This window comes from Carassius carassius, chromosome 33, assembly GCF_963082965.1.
Source record: "Carassius carassius chromosome 33, fCarCar2.1, whole genome shotgun sequence".
Taxonomy (NCBI): Eukaryota; Metazoa; Chordata; class Actinopteri; order Cypriniformes; family Cyprinidae; genus Carassius; species Carassius carassius.
The window spans coordinates 15,188,595-15,213,469 of record NC_081787.1 but is presented as its reverse complement, the minus strand read 5'-3'; the positions used below and the strand labels follow the sequence as shown (position 1 = coordinate 15,213,469).

Sequence of the window (24,875 nt, the reverse complement as noted above, 5' to 3'; positions counted from 1 at the left end):
AATTCAGAAATCAGCTGGGGAGAAAAATCATTCCGAAAGTGAATCAAACACTTTCTTACCTCTGTGCCGTTATCATTATAGTTGGGGTGTGAACTCAACTTCATTCTTTTAAAATTCACAACAATTTTTAAAACTACATCTTTATTGTTATAGTTATCATCCATGGAGTGAATGGGCCTTAAAAAACTAAACTGTCAGTTTTCCTATTCAGCCTATAGAGTATATCATAATAATCATTGTGCAAATCGATGAGCCTATGCAATTCATGAAAATCCTAAAGGTGTGGTCACAAGGTCCATTGTGTATTGTCAACAACAATGTAATCTTAAATTGTGAGCTTAAACCTGTTGCAAAATCTGCATGTGGGAATATTTTGCCCTGAACCGAAATTCCTAATCATGTGGAAATTAATGGATTTCACCTATGAAAACTCGCTGAGCAACATTGATTGTGACCGAACCTACAATAATTCATTTTATTTGTTGACTTTTGTATGATGAACATTGGTACTATGTTCAGAAGCATATCAACACATTTTGTACTAGATTTAAAGCAGCTTTTGGTATTAAAAACAACATTGGTGACCATTTAACGACACAAACTGAAACACGATCATGTCTTTTATTTCTGGGGTGATTTAAACAGGATTTTGGGAAACAAATAAAGCACAAGTAGTACAGGAACACAATAAAAACTGCTTTTAACTATTCAAAAGTGTTTAGTGCACGACATAAAAAAATAGGACAAGGTGTGGCTTCTGCATAGGTCATTACTCATTAGCTTTGGCATAGGCATGGCAGCAGCAGCAGAGGGCACAAGACTGTATGTTGACTAGCATCTCACAAACAAGAAATGGGAACGTAGTTCACTGGTTACTAGACATGAAGATCATCTAACAGATCCAGGACATCGGATAGTGTTCTAATCCTCACCTCCACAGAGAATCAAAAGGGTTTTACGATAGTCTCCTGATGTGTCACCCTGAAAAAAATAATATGATTTGGTGAGACCAAACATTTGGATTAAAGCATAAAAACATAACCAATAACTTGGGAATGTACATCATAATCATATCAGTGGACGTTTGGTGTTGCATAATGATATTAAGCCATTATGAAATTCACTGCATTACGTAATTACAGAGCATTTTGTATAAACTTTCATAATAACTGGATGAGCAATGAGATCAACAGATCCCTTTCTTTCCGTCATAGACTAAATTCCAATTCCATGGAAATACTGTTTGAAAATGCAAATGAAAATGCTATGAAACCATGCAATTCAACAAGACAATAAATCTTTTGACACACACCTTAAAAACACACACAGACTTGTTCGCAGCATGCTTTATCTGCAAGCATCTAAAAATAAATCATGCTGTTATTTTTGTATATATATATATATATTATTTATATATTTGAATTTAAATGATGCGTTAGCTTTTCTTGCGCTTGGTTTATTTGCCTACTGGCCCAACTAATAGCAAAATAAGCATAAAAAGGCATAATGTATAATTTATTGTTGTTATTGATCTCTAAAGGGAGTTTTGACTACAGAGCCAGTATAGACCTGTTATTGAACACTTCCTGTCTCCTTTCTCTCCACCAATCAGAATCAGCACACTGAGAGGAAGTCAAGCATGCAGGGGAAATTCCTAAACAGCGGAGTCGAGCGAGTACACCGCAGGAACCTGTCAAACACTCTGTTCCCCTCGACTTAACCAAAAGAGGATGTGCAACACCTACAGTAAGACAAAACACAATATCTACACAACTCTCTTTTCGTCTGATCGCACCAGAGTAAGACATGCACTAATGCATGCAGTATGTGTTAGAAGGAACACACAACTTACAACAAGCATTTCTACCTGGATGAATTCATGCAAAGAGGCATCATGGGTTTCTTTGAACTCTTTGCGGATGTTGAAGAGGTCAATCTCAGAGCGGGACACCATGATACGGATCAGAGCCCTGTCGTCTGTTCCCAGGCCCTGCAGGGAAAGTCACAGCACTTAGGAAACTCTGGCCTGACCGCTGATCTGTGCGATGCTTATGAAGCAAAGCATCAGCAATGGCGCAGATGCTCATCACCCGGCCTGTGACTCATAATCAAGTCTGAGATCCATTGCTGGCACAGATACACTGTCATCAGATGAGCTCTACATGACTGTTCCTTTTCATAAGTGTGTTTAGCCCTCAAAAACTAAGACCATAAAACAAGTTTCGGTTCATAGTGAGCGACTGGCTCAGTAAAGCATGATTTTAATCAGTGTCTGTTATTCATCAAACAGAGTAAGGATTTTGCTCAGAGATCATGTCAGGAGACATATTTGAGTCCTCAGTTATGTTTTATTTCAGTGTCAACTCAGATTTTTCTAATGATACAGTAAGAGTCAGAGAAGTAAGAGCTATCAAATGAATGTAGATTATATAGGTCAGATCATTGAGCTTTGGATGAAAAATGATGAGAAATGCTTTTGCTTGTATCATATCAAATCTGACCAGAGTTTGAGACATTACTGAAATGTCTGTGGGATTTCTGGCGAGCCTTAAACAAAAATCTCCATCTGCTCTCACTTTCATATAATTGATGTCGAAGAGGAAAAAAAATGAAGATATTAAAGAAACTGATTTTTTCCTGTTCTATGGGCACTTTGAGTTGACTGATGTCATGTTCTTGGCCTAAATCAGCTGTCTGAGATTGTTCCTCCAGGGAAGTGTATTTCATAACAGTGCTCTTTTACCTTCATGGCTTTGTACAATCGGTCAGAAAAGTAGGATGGCTGATTCTTCACACTCCGCACTGGAAAATATAAACATGTATGATCATTTTGTATGTAAAACATGATCATAAATGCCACTGCTTACTAATGTAATTGTTAAAGGAGTTATATCATACACTCCTTATAATGTTGGTCAAGATGTTGTGTTTAAAAAAGTAGAGTCATTTAATTATTTTTAAGACTTTAAGATGACCTCTTTGCATATAAAATAAGTACCAGTTTTACTGCATGTATATAACGTCTGCAGCTTTGTTATAAACCTTAAACAGGTTAGACACCATATTGAATTTAATGCAGATTAAATATTTTTTTCAGAACGATGTTTCTTTAGCTGAACAATGTGGTTAAACAACAGTCCATTGAATGCACTGTACTTTTATCACTCACAGCCTTATATTAAATATGGCTCTACCCTGACTAAGTGTTGTTATAGTTAACTGAATATAAATCTACAAATTAAAAAAATTGTTTATTAATATTAGATGAAAAACTTCAGGAATGTTGTCTTGGCAACTAACTGAAATAAGTTTTCATTTAAAGTGTAATGAAATATAAAAACTACTAAAACTGAAATAAAAACAAATTAAGGCTAATAGAATTATACAAAATCTAAAAATGATAAAGCACATAACAAAATTTTCTAATACTTCGAAAATAAGAAAAGCTTATTTAAAATATGAGTAAAATTGTATAAATAGCTTAATTTAATACAAATTTTAATTTAACAACTGCCTCGTCAGTCAATCACAACTAATTTTGATAGTATGCTGAACTCAAATTCATTTCTGATTTCATGATGATATGATCCCTGTATTAATAAAAAAATCTAAGTTGAAGTAATTTGTCATAAAAAAAAAGTATTTGTTCCTGATGCTTGGTCATTGTCCTGACAAAGTTCTTACCAATAGCAAACAAGGCGTTTTTAAAGTCTCCTGACATCTCCTTCTTTATGATCTGTTCGATATCTTTGTTGCTGCACCTCACAAATTCCTGGAACACTGGAGGGGATATCGTGAATTTTGGCTGGTGTGTTCATGAGAACATCGATTATAATGTGTTCCAATAGCAAACATGTGTTTGCATTACCTTTCCTCAGGTGAGGAAAACTCCTTGTGCACAGAATACTCATGAACTTGTCGTCCATGTCATTGGAGTCTGCATTGCATGCATCTGCCAACTCCTGAACAGAACATTGAACAGAAAAAATTTAAATCTTATAATAATACTCTGGATTTACCTTTATACTTGGTAAACAATAGACAAGTGACAGTGTTTCATAAGTATTTCACACTTACTTGGGCATCTTCCAAGGCCCTGGCCATGTTTGCTGGGCCCTCCTCACGGGCTCCCTGACAAACACCATCAGATTAAAGTAAAACATGAGTTTATAAAGCACAAAGTATAAGCTGTGAGCCAGTGTTTGGATGCAAGAACTGTGTAGATGTGTACCTGTGCCAAAGATATCAGGATTCGTTTGAATTTCCCAGACGTTTCTGATGCGATGGCATCCTCCAAACTTTTTTTATAGGCTATGCAAAGGAAAATGTATATATATATGGCTAGACATACAGTGATACAGAGATCTGTAAATAAATGATTCAAATTGTAGTAAATGCCTCATTACACAGATTTTTGTCGATGTCTATCCTAGATAAATGGCGCCACCTGCTGGAAAATGCATTCTTAAAAATACAGCAAGGTTTTTATTTACCATTCTTATAGGCAGAACACATCTCTTGAATCTCCTGGTTGTTCCTAGTGACCAGGATCTCAATTAATGAATGTTCATCAGTCCCTGCGCCCTATTAAAAAAAAATAAAAAAAATTTAAATACGTCTATTTAAGCATTAGCAAGCATCTATTTATGCATAAACATGGCATTTCATACCAAATTGCTTTAGAACACCATATGTAAACTCATATGCATATCACTAAAATACTGCTTTTAACTTTATTTCTTTACTAACCCAGTGAAACTCAAGATGAAAGCAACATTGGCAAACAAACAGTCCTTGTAAAAAGAGACTATCGCCTCTGCTCTAGTTTGGACAGGTCACTGACCCCCGGTGAACAAACAAACACCAAGGTTAAAAGCAAAGCAGGTCGATCTACATAAATGATGAAACAGCCTTTTCTATGTTTGGTTCCATTGCGCCGTTACAATTTTATTCTCTGTACCTCCATGGCTTTCTTCATCATCTTTGCGTCAAACTCTGCTGGAGTCATCATGAGACCCAGGATGAGTCTTTCGAGGTTTTTGGACAGTTCTGATTTTAGGTCAGCCATGAGATCCTGATGGAAAACAACTTTATAAATCAGCTAAATACCAAATGCATACACATTTACAGTAACCACAGAAATGAACTGTTCAACTGGGAACAAATCTAGGCAGGACAGTATCGTACCCGTCCCAAAAGAGATTTAAAGGTCCGTCTGATCTCCTGTCTCTGTGCATTGCTCCTGTGCGTCAAAATGTCAATAATTGTATCTTCATCAGTTCCTGAAAAATAACAGGAAATCATATATTATATTTGCAATTCTTAATATCTTCTGCTAATGCATTCTATTAACCATAACATTGTGTGTTTTTACGCACCAAATCCCTTCATTGCTTTTCTCAGAGCTTGAGCATCACTTGCAGGGTCAAAATTTTGATATGGTTGCACAGTTCCTCTTAACTAGTGATGGATAGGAAAGACAAAATGATACAAATTGTACACTCAGACTTGCACACTCTTTAAAACTGATCTATCAGTGCATATTTGTAAAACTGATTAACACAGCGACATCACATCAGCAGCACAAGCACACACAGAGACACACTGAGATCTGTGGGATGGAGAGACTGGAAAAGTGTCACAGGAACTGACAGCAAATCTAGACTCTGATTAGCAAACCGAGTGGCATTCAGATGCTATCTGTGCAATGACAAAAGCTCTGCTGTATGTTTTGGGTGCATGACAGTTATCAACTCCGGAGCACAGAGTAATATGATGCACGTGGAGGTCTCCAACCTGGACTTTGGTCATGCTGCTGATTTCCCACATCTTGTAGGCAATCTGAGCAGCCTCTGGGAAGAACTCCCCTGCAATGCTGAGAAACAAGCAGCGCTTTAGTCTTTTGTGCTGACAAAATAGCAATGTGTGGATTGAGGGCTTGACAAACAAAATAGCTTCAATTCTTGATCTCTGGCCCTGGTTTACTGAAATCTGCAAGCACGTCTAAATTATATAATAAAGTATCTTATGGAGGTACAGTATATAAATACACCACTGTTCAAATGTTTGTGGCCAGCAAGGATGCATTAAATCAATAAAAAAAAAAAAAAAACATTTATAATGTTACAAAAGATTTCTATTTCAAATTATTGCTGTTCTTTTGAACTTTCGATTCGTCAAAGAATCCTACAAAATTGTATCATTGGTTCCACAAAAATATTAAGCAGCACAACTGTTTTCAACATTGATAATAATAAGACATTTTTCTTGAGCACTGAACCTCAAACGTTTGAACAGTAAGCTCGCCATGAGGGTGCGTAAGTAATGACAGAATTTTACATTTTTTGAGTGAACTATATCTTTAAGTTTTTGAGAGGATTCAGCCTTTGAATGGCTCACTTGTAGTTATCTCTGCATATAAAGCTAGAAATTTTAAAATGTAATAAAATGACACACTTTAAGACCCTTAAAAAAGCTTACTCATCATCTCCTCCACACAGTTTCAGCAGGGTGCGCATGTACTCCCCAGATGTATCATCCTGTTGGTAGAATATATTGTTTACTATTTTATTTACAAACATACACAATGTGTACACTGTGGGTTACATTTAAAATATGAGCCATCAATGTAAGAATGCACCTACCACACGAATAAACCATACTGTATTTCCTATGTAACTACATAACAAATGACAAATGCATTTATAAGGTCAAGGAGAAAAGCTTCACTATTAGAAATGATTTCAAACAATGACAAATGTGACGCACTGAGAGAATCAAGAAAAGTTTGGATTCTGATGTGTTCGCACCTGAATCATATTGTACAGAGATTTCTCATAGCGCAGTCTGAAGCACTCTCTGATGTCCAGCATGTCAATTTCAGAGCGGGAGACCATAATGCGGATAAGAGTGTTATCAGCTGTGCCCAGGCCCTGCAAACAGATGGGAAAAATGACAATGCATTTATAAAAGCATTTTACTCCATATGATTCATTATAATAACAGGTAACACTACCTTCATGGACTTGTAAAGGCATTTGGCGAAGTACATGGGCTTACTTCTGATGCACTGAACTATGGGAGATAGAGAAAAAAGCAGATCTTAGAGAAAATGCGGCAGGGAGTTTTCAGGTACTGATTGCATGGTGCCAAAGCTTACCGACAGCCAACATCAGTCTTTCAAAGTCTCCAGAGAGCTCACTCTTAATACTGTCCTCAATGGACTTCTCAGCGATTTTCTCGTATTCATCAAATACTGAAAAACACAATTATACATTTACTGTTCATATCACACAGAATTTATCCATGTTACATTGGGTAATCCGCATATTGCAGTGAATTTTAACCAATAATAATCGAAATTCAGTAGCAATCATAATATTGCACAGTGGTGCGTCTTGCATAATCACACATCCTTTAGATCATTGCACAGGTTTTTTTTGTTGTTGTTGCATTACTCTTTCAGATTTTAGAAGCAGCAACCTGATGGTCAAATCTAATTGGCGATGCAATAAGGAGTGCTACAGACACAGAAGACAGATTGTGTAGTGGAGGAGGGGTGTTATTCAGCAGAAATCTCTGTGTCCAGTGTGTGGGTGTGGTTCTCATACCCAACTGCAAATGGGTCACACTTCGGTTTCCCAGCAGCATGATGAATTTGGCCTCGTCTGTGCCCCACTGTGCCTCTCCTGCATCATACAGGTCCTACAGTGAGATTACACACAATCATTCTTTCAAGATGCAAGTCAGGAGGTCAAAAACAATGAAATCATTTGACCACAGAACGTCGCAACAGACCAATCGGAATCAACATCATATTGATTCATAGTATAATTTATCCAGTGATCTGTTTGAAACAGATTGTATTTTATAGTTAGTTCTAAGTCTAATATTTGAATATTCACACTCACTTGAGCATCCTGCTCCACGAGGTCTTCACTAACAACATCATCTTCCTCTCTGCTCCCCTGAGAAGCAAGACAATCGCCATTATTAAACACAAAAATGGAGACCATAATAAAAGCATTACATATGCAACTAAACTGTATTGTAAAAAATAATATCTCATTATGAATAAAGCATAATTAGGAGAAAAACAAAAAAAATTAAATGTGAATGATCTACAATTTAATTTAAAAGTCTTCTGGATTTCCAAAAAAACAAGTAAATCAAGATATACAATATTTGACACACCTGAAGCAAAACAATCAGCATCTTCTTAAAATGTCCAGATGTGTCCCCTATAACATCCTCTTCAAGGTCTCTATCATATGCTGTGAACACAATAGCAGGGTCAGACTTTGCCTCAGTTCAAAAGAATCTTTGGTTTCTTGTTAACTCATGTAAAAAAAACTCACCATCTTTGTATGCTGCCACCATATCATGAATCTGCTCATTGGTTCTTGAAGCGAGAATTTCAATCAAACATTTCTCATCTGTTCCTGCTCCCTTCAAAGCACAGCAAGAAGGTCAGCTACTGAGCACAAATCACATATTCTGTCTCTTTAATTTGAAAATCTATTCATAGAGGATAATGTACAGTCAACTTGTTTAATAATCCAGATGGATATGAGTGCAGTTACTGAAATGGCACAGAGAAATTACAGAACAACACTGAATATGTGTTCAAATGAGAGATGATTAATTTGTCCTTTCATTTTCACACCCATACAGATCATGAAATGGTTAACAGTCCCTAAAGAACTGGCCTAACTATCACCATTTAATTATATAAGGAAAATCACTTACCATATCCTAATAAAAGCAACAGCAAAACAGAACCACAGGACAAAACATGAAGTAAATAACAGAGAATATAGCCGATATTGTCATTGGTCTTTTAATAAATGATGCTTAGAAATGGGATTGTTAGTCACTATTCTGTTCCGTTTAGCTGAAATATTGTATAGACCACAAATCCTGTAGCCATTTTGTTATATTGAAAAAATAATAATAATTTAATAATTCAAAAGAGAGAATGAAATACAACAGCATAACACATCTATTTGAATACAATTATCTGTCCGGGCCATGCATTTGAATAGTTCATTTCAGTGCAATCAGCCTAGCATTGCACATTTTAACTGAAAGTCTAAAATTCTCAAAGCATCTAGATTCTTACATACCTTAATGGCATCCCTGATTTCTTTGGCATCATGATAGGCTGGAGGTCTCATCAAACACACAATCAGACGTTCAAACTTCCCTGTCAGTTCATATTTCAGATCACCAATTAAATCCTGTAAAATAATGTATTTTTGATAAAGCACATTTTGTTCTATAAGCCTGTAATCCATTTATTGAATGTTTGCTGGAGATTTTCCAGTACCTTCCCATATTGTGATTTGTAGACGGCACGGATCTCCTGCCTCTGAGCATTGCTTCGCGAGGTAATCAGGTCTAAGATGGCGTCCTTGTCACTTCCTGTGACACAACAGAGAATCCTTGTAAGTGACTGTATGGACATATCATAGCAGCCACTGGCTTCATATTAAATATCTATAGTTGAGGAGTCCTGACACTCACCAAAGCCTTTCATGGCATTATAGAGGGTCTCTGCATCACTGCCTGCATCAAAGTCAGGCTGAACTGCAATTGTACCTCTATACTCCTATAGCAAAAATTATAGATGTTTGGTTACTGAACGGTGAACCAAGAGTTGCAATATCAGTCTTACCAAACCCAGTGAATAATAAACATTCAAAATGTTTTCTTTCATTGTCATAAGAGGAAAGCCAAACTATTTTACATAAATATCCAAACATCCATACAAACGACAGGGAAAAATAATCTTATACACAACATTTTGCATTTAAAACAAAAAACAATAAACATTAATATTGTGAAATATTATGACAATTTAAGTAGTGCTGCAAAATCAATTAATCGTGATTTATCGCATCCAAAATAAAAGTTTGTTTATATAATATATATACATATAAATATATACAGTACACACATATAAGTACACACACATACATGTATATATTTAAATATTTACATGTGTATTATATATATATATATATATATATATATATATATATATATATATATATATATATATATATATATATATATATATAAGAAGGGGTTGGCCCTTCTTTTTCAGGACCTCTGCAATTCGACTGGGCATGCTCTCAATCAATTCTGGGCCAAATCCTGACTGATAGCAACCCATTCTTTCATAATCACTTCTTGGAGTTTGTCAGAATTAGTGGGTTTTTGTTTGTCCACCCGCCTCTTGAGGACTGACCATAAGTTCTCAATGGGATTAAGATCTGGGGAGTTTCCAGGCCATGGACCCAAAATTTCAACATTCTGGTCCCCGACCCACTTAGTTATCACTTTTGCCTTATGGCACGGTGCTCCATCATGCTGGAAAATGCATTGTTCTTCACCAAACTGTTGTTGGATTATTGGAAGAAGTTGCTGTTGGAGGCTGTTTTGGTACCATTCTTTATTCATGGCTGTGTTTTTGGGCAGAATTGTGAGTGAGCCCACTCCCTTGGATGAGAAGCAACCCCACACATGAATGGTGTCAGGATGCTTCACTGTTGGCATGACACAGGACTGATGGTAGCGCTCACCTTTTCTTCTCCGGACAAGCCTTTTTCCAGATGCCCCAAACAATCGGAAAGGGGCTTCATCGGAGAATATGACTTTGCCCCAGTCCTCAGCAGTCCATTCACTATACTTTCTGCAGAAGATCAATCTGTCCCTGATGTTTTTTTTGGAGAGAAGTGGCTTCTTTGCTGCCCTTCTTGACACCAGGCCATCTTCCAAAAGTCTTGCCCTCACTGTGCGTGCAGATGCGCTCACACCTGCCTGCTGCCATTCCTGAGCAAGCTCTGCACTGGTGGCACTCCGATCCCGCAGCTGAATCCTCTTTAGGAGACGATCCTGGCGCTTGCTGGACTTTCTTGGACGCCCTGAAGCCTTCTTTACAAGAATTGCACCTCTTTCCTTGAAGTTCTTGATGATCCTATAAATTGTTGATTTAGGTTCAATCTTAGTAGCCACAATATCCTTGCCTGTGAAGCCATTTTTATGCAACGCAATGGATGGCTGCACGCGTTTCTTTGCAGGTCACCATGGTTAACAATGGAAGAACAATGATTTCAAGCATCACCCTCCTTTTAACATGTCAAGTCTGCCATTCTAACCCAATCAGCCTGACATAATGATCTCCAGCCTTGTGCTCGTCAACATTCTCACCTGAGTTAACAAGACGATTACTGAAATGATCTCAGCAGGTCTTTTAATGACAGCAATGAAATGCAGTGGAAAGGTTTTTTTGGGATTAAGTTAATTTTCATGGCAAAGAAGGACTATGCAATTCATCTGATCACTCTTCATAACATTCTGGAGTATATGCAAATTGCTATTATAAAAACTTAAGCAGCAACTTTTCCAATATTTATGTAATTCTCAAAACTTTTGGCCACGACTGTATACTACATTTATTTTATATAGCCCTTTTAAAGTTGCTTTCTCAAGGTGCTTTACAAATATAAATATATACTGTATATATTCATATTTATAAATGATTTAATCGTGAATAATCTATTTGACAGCAAGCTATCTGTTTTAATTTGAAAATGTAATGTATTCCTGTGATTTTAGCAGATGTTACTCCAGTCTTCAGTGTCATCCTTCAGAAATCATTCTAATGTACTGATTCGGTGCTCAAGAAACATTTGCTTGTATTATTAATGTTAAAACCATTCTGCTGCTTTTGTTTCTGTGGAAACTGTGGTATATGATAAATAGAAATTTCACATATATTTGAAACAGAAATATTTTGTAACAATGTCAAGTCTTTACTCTTTACTGTTAAATTTAATGGCTTTTTCCTGAATAAAGTCAGCAGCAAAAGTCAGTTTCAGAGACTGAAAGCTTGTATGCATCTTAAATATCTGTAACCTAACACTTTCAATGCTACTAAATCTATAGAAGGGATCATTCTCCTTCAGAGAGCACCTGACAGGGCATAAATGCTGCATGACTGTGCATTTTCAAAGCTCCTCTGCACTCACTGTCTCCCTGCAGTTATTCCCCATTATATTGGTCTTGCTGGCATGTCTTCGTAGGGCACAGAGCCAGAGTCCTCACCCCATGCTTCTGTGCACATGCTCAAGGCCTGACCAGCAGCTATAACTCAACACAGCAGCTGTAGGGCTCCACGTCTACAGTTACAGACCCCTAGCAACACCTACCTCAGCAAACAAACATCCGGCCACATCGACAGTATAAGAAATGCTTTGATGTATTATTCATGTGCATAGCACAAACAAGGTTTAAAATATATAGGGCTAGAGGTTTATTCATATCCCTAAGCCTAATAAGAGCAACAACAATAGTGATGCTTCATTTTACAAGCATCTCTAATATATAACGTTTAATAAATGATTAGTGTGCTTTAATAATAGTTTTGCAACTATCCATCCATTTTCCATACCGCTTTATCCTCCACATAGTCGCAGGGATTTGCTGCTATTCAAAAAATTATATATATACACAAGATATCAAAAATGAAATAACTCAAAAATAACACCACTGAGCCACCACAGGTCTACATGCGTTACTGTGGTGTTCTAGACAGATTTTTAATTATTAATTTGATTGTTAATTTTTTAATAAGCAATTCATTGACCTCTCAGATTCCATAAAGAAAACTGTGATATCACTCCCTGAACTACAATAGATGGAAAACGAGATTTGTTATATGAAAAATAAGACAACTACATCTACATGATCAAAATGCAAACGTTACATCAACAGCAAGAAGCAGACACACTGATGTAGACATTTTGGCTTACTTTGCCCATGTTTGATCAGTAACTGGTTGTCAATGGAATGATAGTCTTGAACCTGGAGAGAGAATTGAAAAAGAAACGAATTAATGTTAGCCTTTTCTTTGCTCGTACTGTATATGATTAAAAATCAAATGTAGTGTGCTTTTTAAAATGGCAGTTCATTACTTTAAGAATCTAAGTTTCTAAGTTATGCCTACTATAAACTATAATGGAAACCGTGTTATATAAATTATCCAGAAACCTCTATTCGCAGTGTAGTTCAAAACACATTGTTTCTGAAGCACATTGTCCATGGAATGTTTCCATAACTTCACTCCTATGAGTATCCAAAACTGTTCATATGCTCCAAACATTATTCCCCCCGGTTCAAGCCATTGCTACTCCCTATAGGTTTAACTGCTGAAGGCAAAGCCACATTTTCCACAGGATACTCTTGGCTCCACCCGGTGAACTTATACTATGCTCTCTTTCACTACATAATAACAGGGAAATCTCCATGATGGAAGAACTTCCAGTCTGCAGTTCACCAGTGAAAATGTTATTCTCTGTTATAATGCCAAACTTGTGCACAAAACTGGCAAAAGATGCAGCAGGAAGCTGCTCAATGACAATTCATTAAAATTTCTCACTTCTTCTTGTATGTTGTGTAAACATTAGCCTATTGATTTGGCACTCTGACTCCGCAGACATTTGTAAAACACAATAAACTACAAAATACTTTTCAGTATTGTTTAAAATAGTAAATGTGTGTCCGTGGAGTCCAAAAATAGACATGTCTCTGTCACACCCAGGGGCTGGCTATGCTTTAACTAAGCCACACCCCTTCTCAACTTCCACCTCGAGGAGGTCCCCAAACCCGACCCAATGGCCAAGCAACACGAGAACAAGTAAGTGATAAAACAATCTTTATTTAAATATTTAAAAATAGCTTAGGGAATAGGGAAAGGGCAATTAAAACTAAACTCTGACTCGGCCCTCCAGATGGGCTATGGCCGGGAAGAGGTCAGGGAGCAAGGGGGCCACGGGGATCCGGGGCGTGGGGCTCGGGCCCCGGCCTGAGTCTTAGGTATCCGTAGCGCCCTCCTTCTTCCTCCTCTTCGCTGAATACAGCTCACGGTAAGTACTGGTTCACTCAGTTCGTTCTCGAGGTGCCCACTCTCTTTCTCTTCCTCCACAGGCAACAGCTCTTCGCTGATTACAGCTCACAGTAAGTACTGATTCACCCAGTTCGTTCCTTGGGTGCTCACGCTCTTTCTCTTTCTCCACAGGCAACGGCTGGGACACACAGGCACAGTTAGTTCAGCTTGGTTTTGCTCTCACCTCTTCGCTGATTACAGCTCACAGTAAGTACTGGTTCACACAGTTCGTTCCTTGGGTGCTCACTCGCTTTCTCTTTCTCCACAGGCAGCGGCTGGGACACACAGGCACAGTTAGTTCAGCTTGGTTTTGCTCTCACCTCTTCGCTGATTACAGCTCACAGTAAGTACTGGTTCACACAGTTCGTTCCTTGGGTACTCACTCGCTTTCTCTTTCTCCACAGGCAGCGGCGTAAGTACAGGTTCCCTCAGTCTCTCCTCGTGTTACCCACTCTCTCTCCTTTTCTCTCCACAGGTATCAACTTGGGCACAATAGCACAGTTAGTTTGCTTTGAATGGCTCTCACCTCTGGGCTGGACACAGCGTACTGTAAGTACAGGGTTCGCTCTATTCCTCCTCGTGTTATTCACTCTCTCTCTCCTTTCCTCTCCACAGGTATCAACTTGGGCACAATAGCACAGTTAGTTTGCTTTGAATGGCTCTCACCTCTGGGCTGGACACAGCGTACTGTAAGTACAGGGTTCGCTCTATTCCTCCTCGTGTTATTCACTCTCTCTCCTTTTCTCTCCACAGGTATCAACTTGGGCACAATAGCACAGTTAGTTTGCTTTGAATGGCTCTCACCTCTGGGCTGGACACAGCGTACTGTAAGTACAGGGTTCGCTCTATTCCTCCTCGTGTTATTCCCTCTCTCTCCTTTTCTCTCCACAGATATCAACTTGGGCACAATAGCACCGTTAGTTTGCTTTGAATGGCTCTCACCTCTGGGCTGAACACAGCGCACTGTAAGTACAGGTTTCCTCTGTTTCTCCTTGTGTTACTCACTCTCTTTCCTTTCCTCTCCACAGGTATCAACTTAGACACAAAACACAGTTACTCTGCTTTGGATGGCTTTCACCTCTGGGCTGGACACAGCGTACCGTGCTATCTCCGGAGATCTGAAGCACGCTCACAACATATACTGTACTGAACTAGGCCAGGACCAGCAATCTCCTTGTCCTCCCACGCCGAAGTGCGTGAAGGCGGGGGTTTATCTGACAGGACACACGGCAATACACAGCAGCCCACAGCAATATACAACACCACGTCAAAATTATAGGTTTTCACAGCACGAAGACTCACCCACCACACTCAGTGTACGGAAAGGACACCCGTCTTCCTTCACTTCGCTTGGTTCGGATCTGGCGATGGAATATGCGGCCTAGCTAGTGATGTCGTCGTTGCGACTACTTCAATAAGTATTCCTTCGGCTCTCCCACCACACTATATTAGGGGTAGGGCCACCCTCCTCCTCCTGGAGAGATCTACACAACGCCAGGTCAATATACAGGGCACTTTCGACTGGCTCTTAGTACTCACATCAATGCCACTTCCAATCCCCTTTTTCACGTCGTCTCAGTTCGCCGTATAATCTGTTCACTTCTCAACCTTTAAGGTTCGCGATGTCTTCACAATCATACAATTCCAGCCTGAGGGAGAGAGAGAGTTAGACAGCTACCAGCAGCGTACCAAGACGGGCACAACCCAGTGCTTCACACACACCAAAGAGAGCTTCCCAGACTGTAAAATAACTTGGCCTTAAGTACTGCCTTGTCCAGCGTATCCTCCAATCACCAACCGCTGTCCCTAACTAGGCACAGGTGCATCGAATTCCCTGATTTTCCTTCTTACGGCGCTACCGGAAGTTCCGGTGTTCTGTTTTTCCGGTCCGGGCGGAAACACTTCCGGGCGGAACCAAACTTCCCGAATTTTGGTTCCGCCCCTAAAGATCGTCACCTTGTGACATCCTCCCCCGCCAATCCGTTCTAGTCCCTAGAACGTCCTCGGGCTGTCCACTCCCCATAGCGGGCAGGGGGTCGGCCTCGGTTCTCTCGCTGGGATCGTCTCACTGGTGAATCGGGCTCAGCTTGTTCAGGGGCTGCTTCTGGTTCTCTCGGGGCGATCGGGGGTGGTGCCACCACGGGTCTCCCTGGTACCACAGCCCAACCTTCAATCCAGGGGGCCGCTGGTACAGGTTCCGTGGGGACTTCTTCCACGGCTTCAGGGTAGTTAGGGCATGGGCGAATCATGTTCCGGTGCACCACACGGTCGGGGCCTGACTTCCCTTCTGGCCGGATGGTATAGACCGGCTGCCCCGGCCTCTGCTGCCGGCAGACTACATAAGGGGTGGCCTCCCAACGGTCACTCAGTTTCCCCTTCCCCTGCCGCCGATTATCTCTCACCAACACCCTCTCTCCTGGCAGTAGAGGGGCTTCTCTAGCAGTCCGATCATACAACCGCTTACTTTTCTCTCCTGCCGTCTGTATCCTTTTCGACACCTGCTCGTAGGCGAAATGCAAGCGCTGGTGATGGCGCCCCACCCACTCCGTTACACTTGCTTCCTCTTGGTCGGCTATCACTCCTAGGACCAGGTCAGTAGGCATTCGTATGTGTCTGCCAAACATCAGGTAAGTGGGAGCGTAACCCGTAGTACTATGTATACTGTTGTTATAGGCCTGTAGGAGGTTTGGCAAGGCACTCACCCAATCGTCCTGCCGTTGTTGGTCCAAGGTCCCCAGCAGCCCCAATAGGGTCTGATTGAATCTCTCACAGCCGCCGTTCCCCTGAGGATGATACGAAGTGGTGTGAGTTTTCGTGCAACCGTACAACTGGCATAGTTCTCTAATTACCCTGGACTCAAAGTTGGCTCCTTGATCGGAGTGCAGAAACTCCGGGCATCCGAACGTCTGGAAGACGGCCCGCCATAAAACTGTAGCGGTGGTGGTTGCAGTCTGGTCGAGGGTGGGGATAGCCCAAGCGTACTTTGTGAACAAATCCGTTATTACCAAGATGTTCTGGTAGCGATCTCGTGGTCGGCCCAGTGTCAAGAAGTCCATAGCCATGATATGAAGGGGGGCCTTCGCATGGATGGGTACCATTGGCGCTCGGACCTCCCGTCTGGACTTAAACAATATGCATCTCGGGCAAGCTTGAATTAGGGCGTGCACCGATGCCTCTAGCCCGGGCCAAAAGAAGAATCTCCTAAGCAGGGACACGGTCCTCTCCTGTCCCTGATGCCCCAACTGGTTGTGGTACGCCGAAACTAAAGCCGTTACCTCATCTGCGGGTACCACGATCTGGCGTACTTCTTCGCCCAACTTCGGGTCACTGACCCTTCTGCACAAAACGCCATCTCTCAGCTCCAGCCTGTCCCATTGCCCCAGCAGCCTCCTCCCAGTATCCGTCTGGGCTAACCTCTCCGCTGGCGTCAGCCGTCGGCCCTGTTCCAGCCATTCTCTTACCAGCCGCACATCTTGATCCCTGGCCTGTCTCTCCCTCCACCGACGGGGATCCCATCCCCAGTTCTCAGGCACGGCCTCTTGTCTGCTGCCTGGTGCCTCTACTGCTCCTACCATATAGCCCTCCTCCGGGCTGGCCCCTCCGGGGCTTTCCGCTTCGGGCAGCCTTGAGAGGACGTCCGCGTTCATGTGTTCACGCCCTGGTCGGTACTGTAGTTGATAGTCAAAGTTGGCCAGTTGGGCCACCCACCGCTGCTCCACGGCTCCCAGCTTCGCCGTCTGTAAGTGTACTAATGGGTTATTGTCTGTAATGATCGTCACCTTGGCACCCCAGAGGTAGTCTTTAAATTTCTCACTTAGGGCCCACTTCAACGCCAGCAGCTCCAATTTGAAAGAACTATAGTTCGCATCGTTCCTCTCGGCTGGGTGGAGGCTCCGGCTGGCGTACGCGATGACCCTCTCAACTCCGTCCTGCCGTTGAGCCAACACCGCTCCCAGCCCGAGATTGCTGGCATCTGTATACAAAAGGAATGGTTTTGTGAAATCTGCGTATGCCAAGATAGGGGCCTGTAGCAGCTCCTGCTTCAATGTCTGGAACGCCGACTCACAATTTGCATCCCAGTCTACGTTGGGCGACCCCCGGCCCCGGTTACGACCTGTGCCAACCAGCAACTGATTAAGGGGTTTAGCAATTTTTGAAAAGTCCTTTATGAAACGCCTATAGTATCCCACAAATCCTAAAAAGGATCGCACTTGCCTCACTGTCCTCGGGGCCTTCCAGTCCTTCACGGCCGATACCTTTCCAGGATCTACGGACACTCCAGCCGCACTGACCACGTGGCCCAGAAAGTTGACTTCTCTCCGTAGTAAGTGACACTTATTGGGCTGTAGTTTCAATCCGTACTTCTCCATGGCCCGAAAGACTTCCTCGAGGTGCCTCAGGTGTGAATCAAAATCTGGGGAGTAGACAATCACATCATCCAGGTAAACTAATACTGACTCCATTAACTGACCTCCCAAGCACCGCTGCATCAGCCGCTGGAAGGTGGCCGGAGCGTTACAGAGCCCGAAAGGCATCCGGTCCCATTCAAATAGTCCAAACGGGGTTGTAAAGGCAGTCTTCTCCCGGTCTGCTTCGGCCACCTGCACCTGCCAGTAGCCACTGGCCAAATCTAGGGTAGAGTACCATGCCGACTGCGTGAGGCTGGCAAGCGAATCTTCGATCCGTGGCAAAGGGAAAGCGTCTTTCTTAGTCACGAGGTTCAGCTTACGGTAGTCCACGCAGAATCTCCAAGCCCCCGTCTTCTTTTGCACCAGCACTATGGGGGCCGCCCACGGGCTGCTGCTTTCCCTAACAACTCCTTGCTTCAGCATGCCTTGCAGGAGTGTACGTACCTCGGTATACAAAGTGGGCGGAATTGGGCGATACCTCTCCCGGCTGGGCCCTGCATCCCCGGTAGGTATATGATGTTGTACCACCTGGGTGCATCCGTAGTCTTCATCGTGGGTGGCGAACACATGCTGCCATCTCCGAAGGAGGGCCTGTAACTTCTGTGTCTGTGCCTGCTCTAAATCCTCCCCTTGTAACGACTCACCCGCCAGGTGGCTCGGCACACTCCTCTCCATACCACCCCATGGGGTGTCTACTTGTGTCAGGGCCACCTCGATGACAGTGGGGCACACCTGACGAAAACTAATATCCCTCTCTTCCCTTACTTGGTGGGATGTAACCGTTGTCAGACGGGCTAATCGTTGGTGCCGATGTAGTTGCACCGCGTATGGATGTACATTCCGTATCCTCACGGGGACTCTCCCCCGCCGGACCGTCGATAGTCCTCGTGCCACTTCCACTTGTGGACAATCCACATGGGGCTCCACCAGCACCCACTCTTCTGGGCCCGCTCTTCGGGGCGGTACTCGCGCCCACACAACAGCCTCACTTTTTGCGGGGACAGACAAAGCAAAACGACACATCACTCTTCCTACCTCTTCCTGTTCCCTGCGGACTTGGCTCATTTGCACCCTTCGACAGTCAGCTACCACACACTCCCACTTGGGCCTCTCTGCAGGTGGTATCTTCGATACGGGCCTAGCCCGAAATAGCTCTTCCCAGCAATCAGCGAGGACATTCATGCCCAACAGGGCTCGATGTGCACCCAGACAATGGTCTTGCACGATAATCACACCTTTCTGGGGGACCATCACTCCGTGAACCTCTAGGTCCGTCAATCGGTAGCCAATATATGGGATGTCGAGGCCGTTTGCGCCCTTCAGAGTAAGCCAGGGGGCCTCCGCCCCTGGTGCCCCTTGTTTCCCAAACACTTCTTCGGATAAACTCTCAGCAAACAACGTCACTTGGGAGCCTGTGTCTACCAGGCATTGAATCTCCTTGCCGCACACTCTCACCTTCGCCACGGGGCTACGCCCAATCATCTGGCTCCTAGAGCCATATCCTCTTCCAGGGTCTTCTCGAGGGGTCCCGGCCACACGACCCACAGTGGCCGGCCGACCTAAAAACCCCCTTCTGACGCCCTGCGGGGCCCACACTGGCGGCTATAGTGACCTGGTTTGCCACAGCGGTTGCAGATGGGTCGCCCTTGCTCGTCCCATTCGAAACGGGGCCGGTTAAAGTGGTTCGGGCGCCTGAACGGCTCTCGGCCTCCCTCTGAGTACACTCGGTCTCGGGGCGCCGGCCGTGGTTCCTCCCGCGCCCGTCCTTGGCGCAATTCTCCTACGAGGGCTTTAGACAGTTCAGACATCTGATCGCGGACATCTTTCAAAAGTTCAGCCTTCAGTGCTTGCTTCCAGTCAGGGCCTCCGGGTTGTGCTGGTGCTACTTCACTGACAACCGCACACACTGGGGAACCACTCACCTCAGTCTCATCACCTTCCAGGGCCAGTGCCTCTTTCTTCAGATCTTCGAACGTAAGACCCGGGTCCCTTCGAAACTGGATACGTAGGCTCTGTCTCACCGGACCCTCCTTCAACCCCAGAAGAAACTGGTCCCGCAATAGAGTCTCTCCATCTCCCAACCCGTGGTCCCGACGGGTCTGTAGTCGGGCGAATTGCTCTCGCAACCTCAGGGCGAAAGCTCTAATCGGTTGGCGGGGGCCCTGCTTACAATTGAAGAACTGGGAGCGAAGGACAGCTACGGGGGTGTGGTCACCATACTGTTCAGTGAGGAACTGGAACACGGTTTGGGCGTTGGCTCTAACGGCTTCGGGGGCGGCATGCACCTCTCGCCGCGCTTCTCCATCCAGGGAGTTTAACACAAATTGAAGCCGCTGGGCTGCACTAAGGCCCTGTAGGTCGGCCAAGTACTCTAGTTGAGCCTTCCATTCAGACAATCGTACCTCGGATTCTGTCCCCCCATATTTTTGAATCCAGGGGCTCCCCATAAAAACGGGCATGGCACGGGGTTGGGCTGAAAGCCCCGCGTTGTCGGTCATTGGACGACCTTGGTTACTCAACTCGAGGTGGAAACCCTGCCGACTACGCCAAATCTGTCACACCCAGGGGCTGGCTATGCTTTAACTAAGCCACACCCCTTCTCAACTTCCACCTCGAGGAGGTCCCCAAACCCGACCCAATGGCCAAGCAACACGAGAACAAGTAAGTGATAAAACAATCTTTATTTAAATATTTAAAAATAGCTTAGGGAATAGGGAAAGGGCAATTAAAACTAAACTCTGACTCGGCCCTCCAGATGGGCTATGGCCGGGAAGAGGTCAGGGAGCAAGGGGGCCACGGGGATCCGGGGCGTGGGGCTCGGGCCCCGGCCTGAGTCTTAGGTATCCGTAGCGCCCTCCTTCTTCCTCCTCTTCGCTGAATACAGCTCACGGTAAGTACTGGTTCACTCAGTTCGTTCTCGAGGTGCCCACTCTCTTTCTCTTCCTCCACAGGCAACAGCTCTTCGCTGATTACAGCTCACAGTAAGTACTGATTCACCCAGTTCGTTCCTTGGGTGCTCACGCTCTTTCTCTTTCTCCACAGGCAACGGCTGGGACACACAGGCACAGTTAGTTCAGCTTGGTTTTGCTCTCACCTCTTCGCTGATTACAGCTCACAGTAAGTACTGGTTCACACAGTTCGTTCCTTGGGTGCTCACTCGCTTTCTCTTTCTCCACAGGCAGCGGCTGGGACACACAGGCACAGTTAGTTCAGCTTGGTTTTGCTCTCACCTCTTCGCTGATTACAGCTCACAGTAAGTACTGGTTCACACAGTTCGTTCCTTGGGTACTCACTCGCTTTCTCTTTCTCCACAGGCAGCGGCGTAAGTACAGGTTCCCTCAGTCTCTCCTCGTGTTACCCACTCTCTCTCCTTTTCTCTCCACAGGTATCAACTTGGGCACAATAGCACAGTTAGTTTGCTTTGAATGGCTCTCACCTCTGGGCTGGACACAGCGTACTGTAAGTACAGGGTTCGCTCTATTCCTCCTCGTGTTATTCACTCTCTCTCTCCTTTCCTCTCCACAGGTATCAACTTGGGCACAATAGCACAGTTAGTTTGCTTTGAATGGCTCTCACCTCTGGGCTGGACACAGCGTACTGTAAGTACAGGGTTCGCTCTATTCCTCCTCGTGTTATTCACTCTCTCTCCTTTTCTCTCCACAGGTATCAACTTGGGCACAATAGCACAGTTAGTTTGCTTTGAATGGCTCTCACCTCTGGGCTGGACACAGCGTACTGTAAGTACAGGGTTCGCTCTATTCCTCCTCGTGTTATTCCCTCTCTCTCCTTTTCTCTCCACAGATATCAACTTGGGCACAATAGCACCGTTAGTTTGCTTTGAATGGCTCTCACCTCTGGGCTGAACACAGCGCACTGTAAGTACAGGTTTCCTCTGTTTCTCCTTGTGTTACTCACTCTCTTTCCTTTCCTCTCCACAGGTATCAACTTAGACACAAAACACAGTTACTCTGCTTTGGATGGCTTTCACCTCTGGGCTGGACACAGCGTACCGTGCTATCTCCGGAGATCTGAAGCACGCTCACAACATATACTGTACTGAACTAGGCCAGGACCAGCAATCTCCTTGTCCTCCCACGCCGAAGTGCGTGAAGGCGGGGGTTTATCTGACAGGACACACGGCAATACACAGCAGCCCACAGCAATATACAACACCACGTCAAAATTATAGGTTTTCACAGCACGAAGACTCACCCACCACACTCAGTGTACGGAAAGGACACCCGTCTTCCTTCACTTCGCTTGGTTCGGATCTGGCGATGGAATATGCGGCCTAGCTAGTGATGTCGTCGTTGCGACTACTTCAATAAGTATTCCTTCGGCTCTCCCACCACACTATATTAGGGGTAGGGCCACCCTCCTCCTCCTGGAGAGATCTACACAACGCCAGGTCAATATACAGGGCACTTTCGACTGGCTCTTAGTACTCACATCAATGCCACTTCCAATCCCCTTTTTCACGTCGTCTCAGTTCGCCGTATAATCTGTTCACTTCTCAACCTTTAAGGTTCGCGATGTCTTCACAATCATACAATTCCAGCCTGAGGGAGAGAGAGAGTTAGACAGCTACCAGCAGCGTACCAAGACGGGCACAACCCAGTGCTTCACACACACCAAAGAGAGCTTCCCAGACTGTAAAATAACTTGGCCTTAAGTACTGCCTTGTCCAGCGTATCCTCCAATCACCAACCGCTGTCCCTAACTAGGCACAGGTGCATCGAATTCCCTGATTTTCCTTCTTACGGCGCTACCGGAAGTTCCGGTGTTCTGTTTTTCCGGTCCGGGCGGAAACACTTCCGGGCGGAACCAAACTTCCCGAATTTTGGTTCCGCCCCTAAAGATCGTCACCTTGTGACATCTCTCTATCTGGTCTGAGTCAGGAATACTGTACATCCAAGATCTGAGAAAGACATTCACACAGCCCCACTCAACCAGCAATACACAAAATTATAATGAATTTAATCTAAAATGAATGAAAACTATTCTCAGTTTAGCTGATTTGACATAATAAGACCTTAACTACAATAATAAACTTAAGACCTTTGGTTTATAATTAACTTACATATAATTATTTTTTCAATCATCATACATGCGTTGAATCTATAGAATTAAGTGTGTAGGCTATACAGCTAAAGTTTTGCGGTAGAAGGAAAGAATGTGAACAGATCTGTGAACGCTAAAGTTATAAAAGTCGTACTATTTCCACATGAAACGCGCATTTATATAAAGTACAATATCCTAAAATGCCACTATTTTCCAATACATTCGTTAACAATAGCCACTAATAACAATAACAACAAACAAAAGCAGCGTTTTACCTTTGATCACAGGGAGTCTCGAGCTCCGGCTGACGGTGGTCCGTTGTCTCTTCTCTTGCTCCGTGCAAGTATCAGCTGTTCTTCTCTGACGCAAAGAATGCGGCGCAAACTGCACGCGCAGTATTTAACCTAACTCAGGATAACCAGCTATGATGCTTATCACTTAACGGCGCTTATTTAACGCCTGGCGGCGTTATGAAAACGGCGTTTTAAAAATAATACGGCGTTGAAAAGCACGCGTATTCTGAGCCATTTGGCTTTTTTCATAATGATGTAATGTCCACACCTGACGGGTCGTGATTACCAGTTCTCACAAATGACGTGTGGCATGGGATTACTATGCTGTGAGAGCGCGTTTGTTTTTCAAGACAGTGTTATCTGCAGTGCACCTCCCGATCTGCATATGCAGCACATTCGGGGATTCCTGTAAACACTTGTGTCAAGATTATTATTTGAGAAACAAATGCACAGTATTTGTGAGATGAAAGATCTACTCAGTTTTAATAAATGTAATAAATACAATTATTGAAAATGTAATTGAAATAGGACTTAACCCTTGTGCGGGAGTCACACTCATGGTCTTCACGGTCAAAAGGGACCTGAAATGTAACTCTCCCCACCCATTTTTCAGTAATATTTTTTTTTCTTATTCTGTATTTTGAGACAAATTTATGATACTAATTACTATTTATGCAATAATTTTGAACAATTTTTTTTTAATTTTTCAAAATTATCTTTCAATTAATGCAATATTTTAGATAAAAATAGAGACTAGGCCATTCAAATAATTAAAAAAAAAATTCAGATTAGCGCCACCTGGTGAGAGCAAAGAAAGAAAAACGTAATTTCATGGTGTAACCACTAAATGCCCGTATGGCACTCTATAGAGATATTTTTGAATTTCCTAGCTGTTTTTAGACATAATTGCTTACTTATATTAAGTTGTGGACTTGAATGTATATAAAGACATTCTCAAAGACTACTTTTTGTCAAGGTTTATATATTTTTATCAGTTTTTTGCATTATTACTATACAGTCAAACCTGAACACAGAGAAAGCATTTTGTTACACAACGCATTGAAATTCTACAAAAATGTAACAAAAATGAACAGGAATGCTTTATCAGATTTTAATCCTTCTGGGTCTGATCTGATTTCAAATTCTTATTTCAGACTTCTG

At 43.1% G+C, this 24,875-nt stretch overlaps 1 protein-coding gene across 4 annotated transcripts; it reads right to left on the bottom strand.

Moving 5' to 3' along the window:
* Positions 1-607: 607 nt before the first annotated feature.
* On the bottom strand, positions 608-23,845 carry LOC132113801 (annexin A6-like). Of its 4 annotated transcripts, none has more exons than XR_009425210.1 (26): positions 23,697-23,845; positions 12,819-12,870; positions 9,526-9,610; positions 9,329-9,423; positions 9,126-9,239; positions 8,358-8,448; positions 8,194-8,273; positions 7,911-7,967; positions 7,611-7,704; positions 7,160-7,255; positions 7,016-7,074; positions 6,810-6,932; positions 6,481-6,539; positions 5,797-5,875; positions 5,379-5,460; positions 5,188-5,282; positions 4,961-5,074; positions 4,494-4,584; positions 4,232-4,311; positions 4,078-4,131; positions 3,869-3,962; positions 3,685-3,780; positions 2,744-2,802; positions 1,853-1,990; positions 1,570-1,741; positions 608-981 (listed from the first exon to the last, which is right to left on the bottom strand). XR_009425210.1 is itself a non-coding variant. In XM_059521817.1 (25 exons), exons 2-25 carry the CDS (start codon positions 12,825-12,827, stop codon positions 922-924), a joined length of 2,004 nt encoding a protein of 667 aa, XP_059377800.1. In that variant the 5' UTR covers positions 12,828-12,870; positions 23,697-23,845; the 3' UTR covers positions 608-921. The 4 variants fall into 4 exon arrangements, 2 of the variants coding, with proteins under 2 accessions (XP_059377800.1, XP_059377801.1); XR_009425211.1 differs by having other exon boundaries at positions 1,868-1,990; XM_059521817.1 differs by lacking the exon at positions 1,570-1,741.
* Between the last annotated feature and the right edge of the window lie 1,030 nt (positions 23,846-24,875).

Bases quoted from the DNA above. Each gene is read 5' to 3' on its own strand.
- LOC132113801 (XM_059521817.1), bottom strand. The intron at 9,240-9,328 runs GTACTGGAAAAT...ATTATTTTACAG, and splicing joins ACAAATCACAATATGGGAAG to GATTTAATTGGTGATCTGAA. The intron at 7,968-8,193 runs GTGTGTCAAATA...CTTGCTTCTCAG, and splicing joins TGCTGATTGTTTTGCTTCAG to GGGAGCAGAGAGGAAGATGA.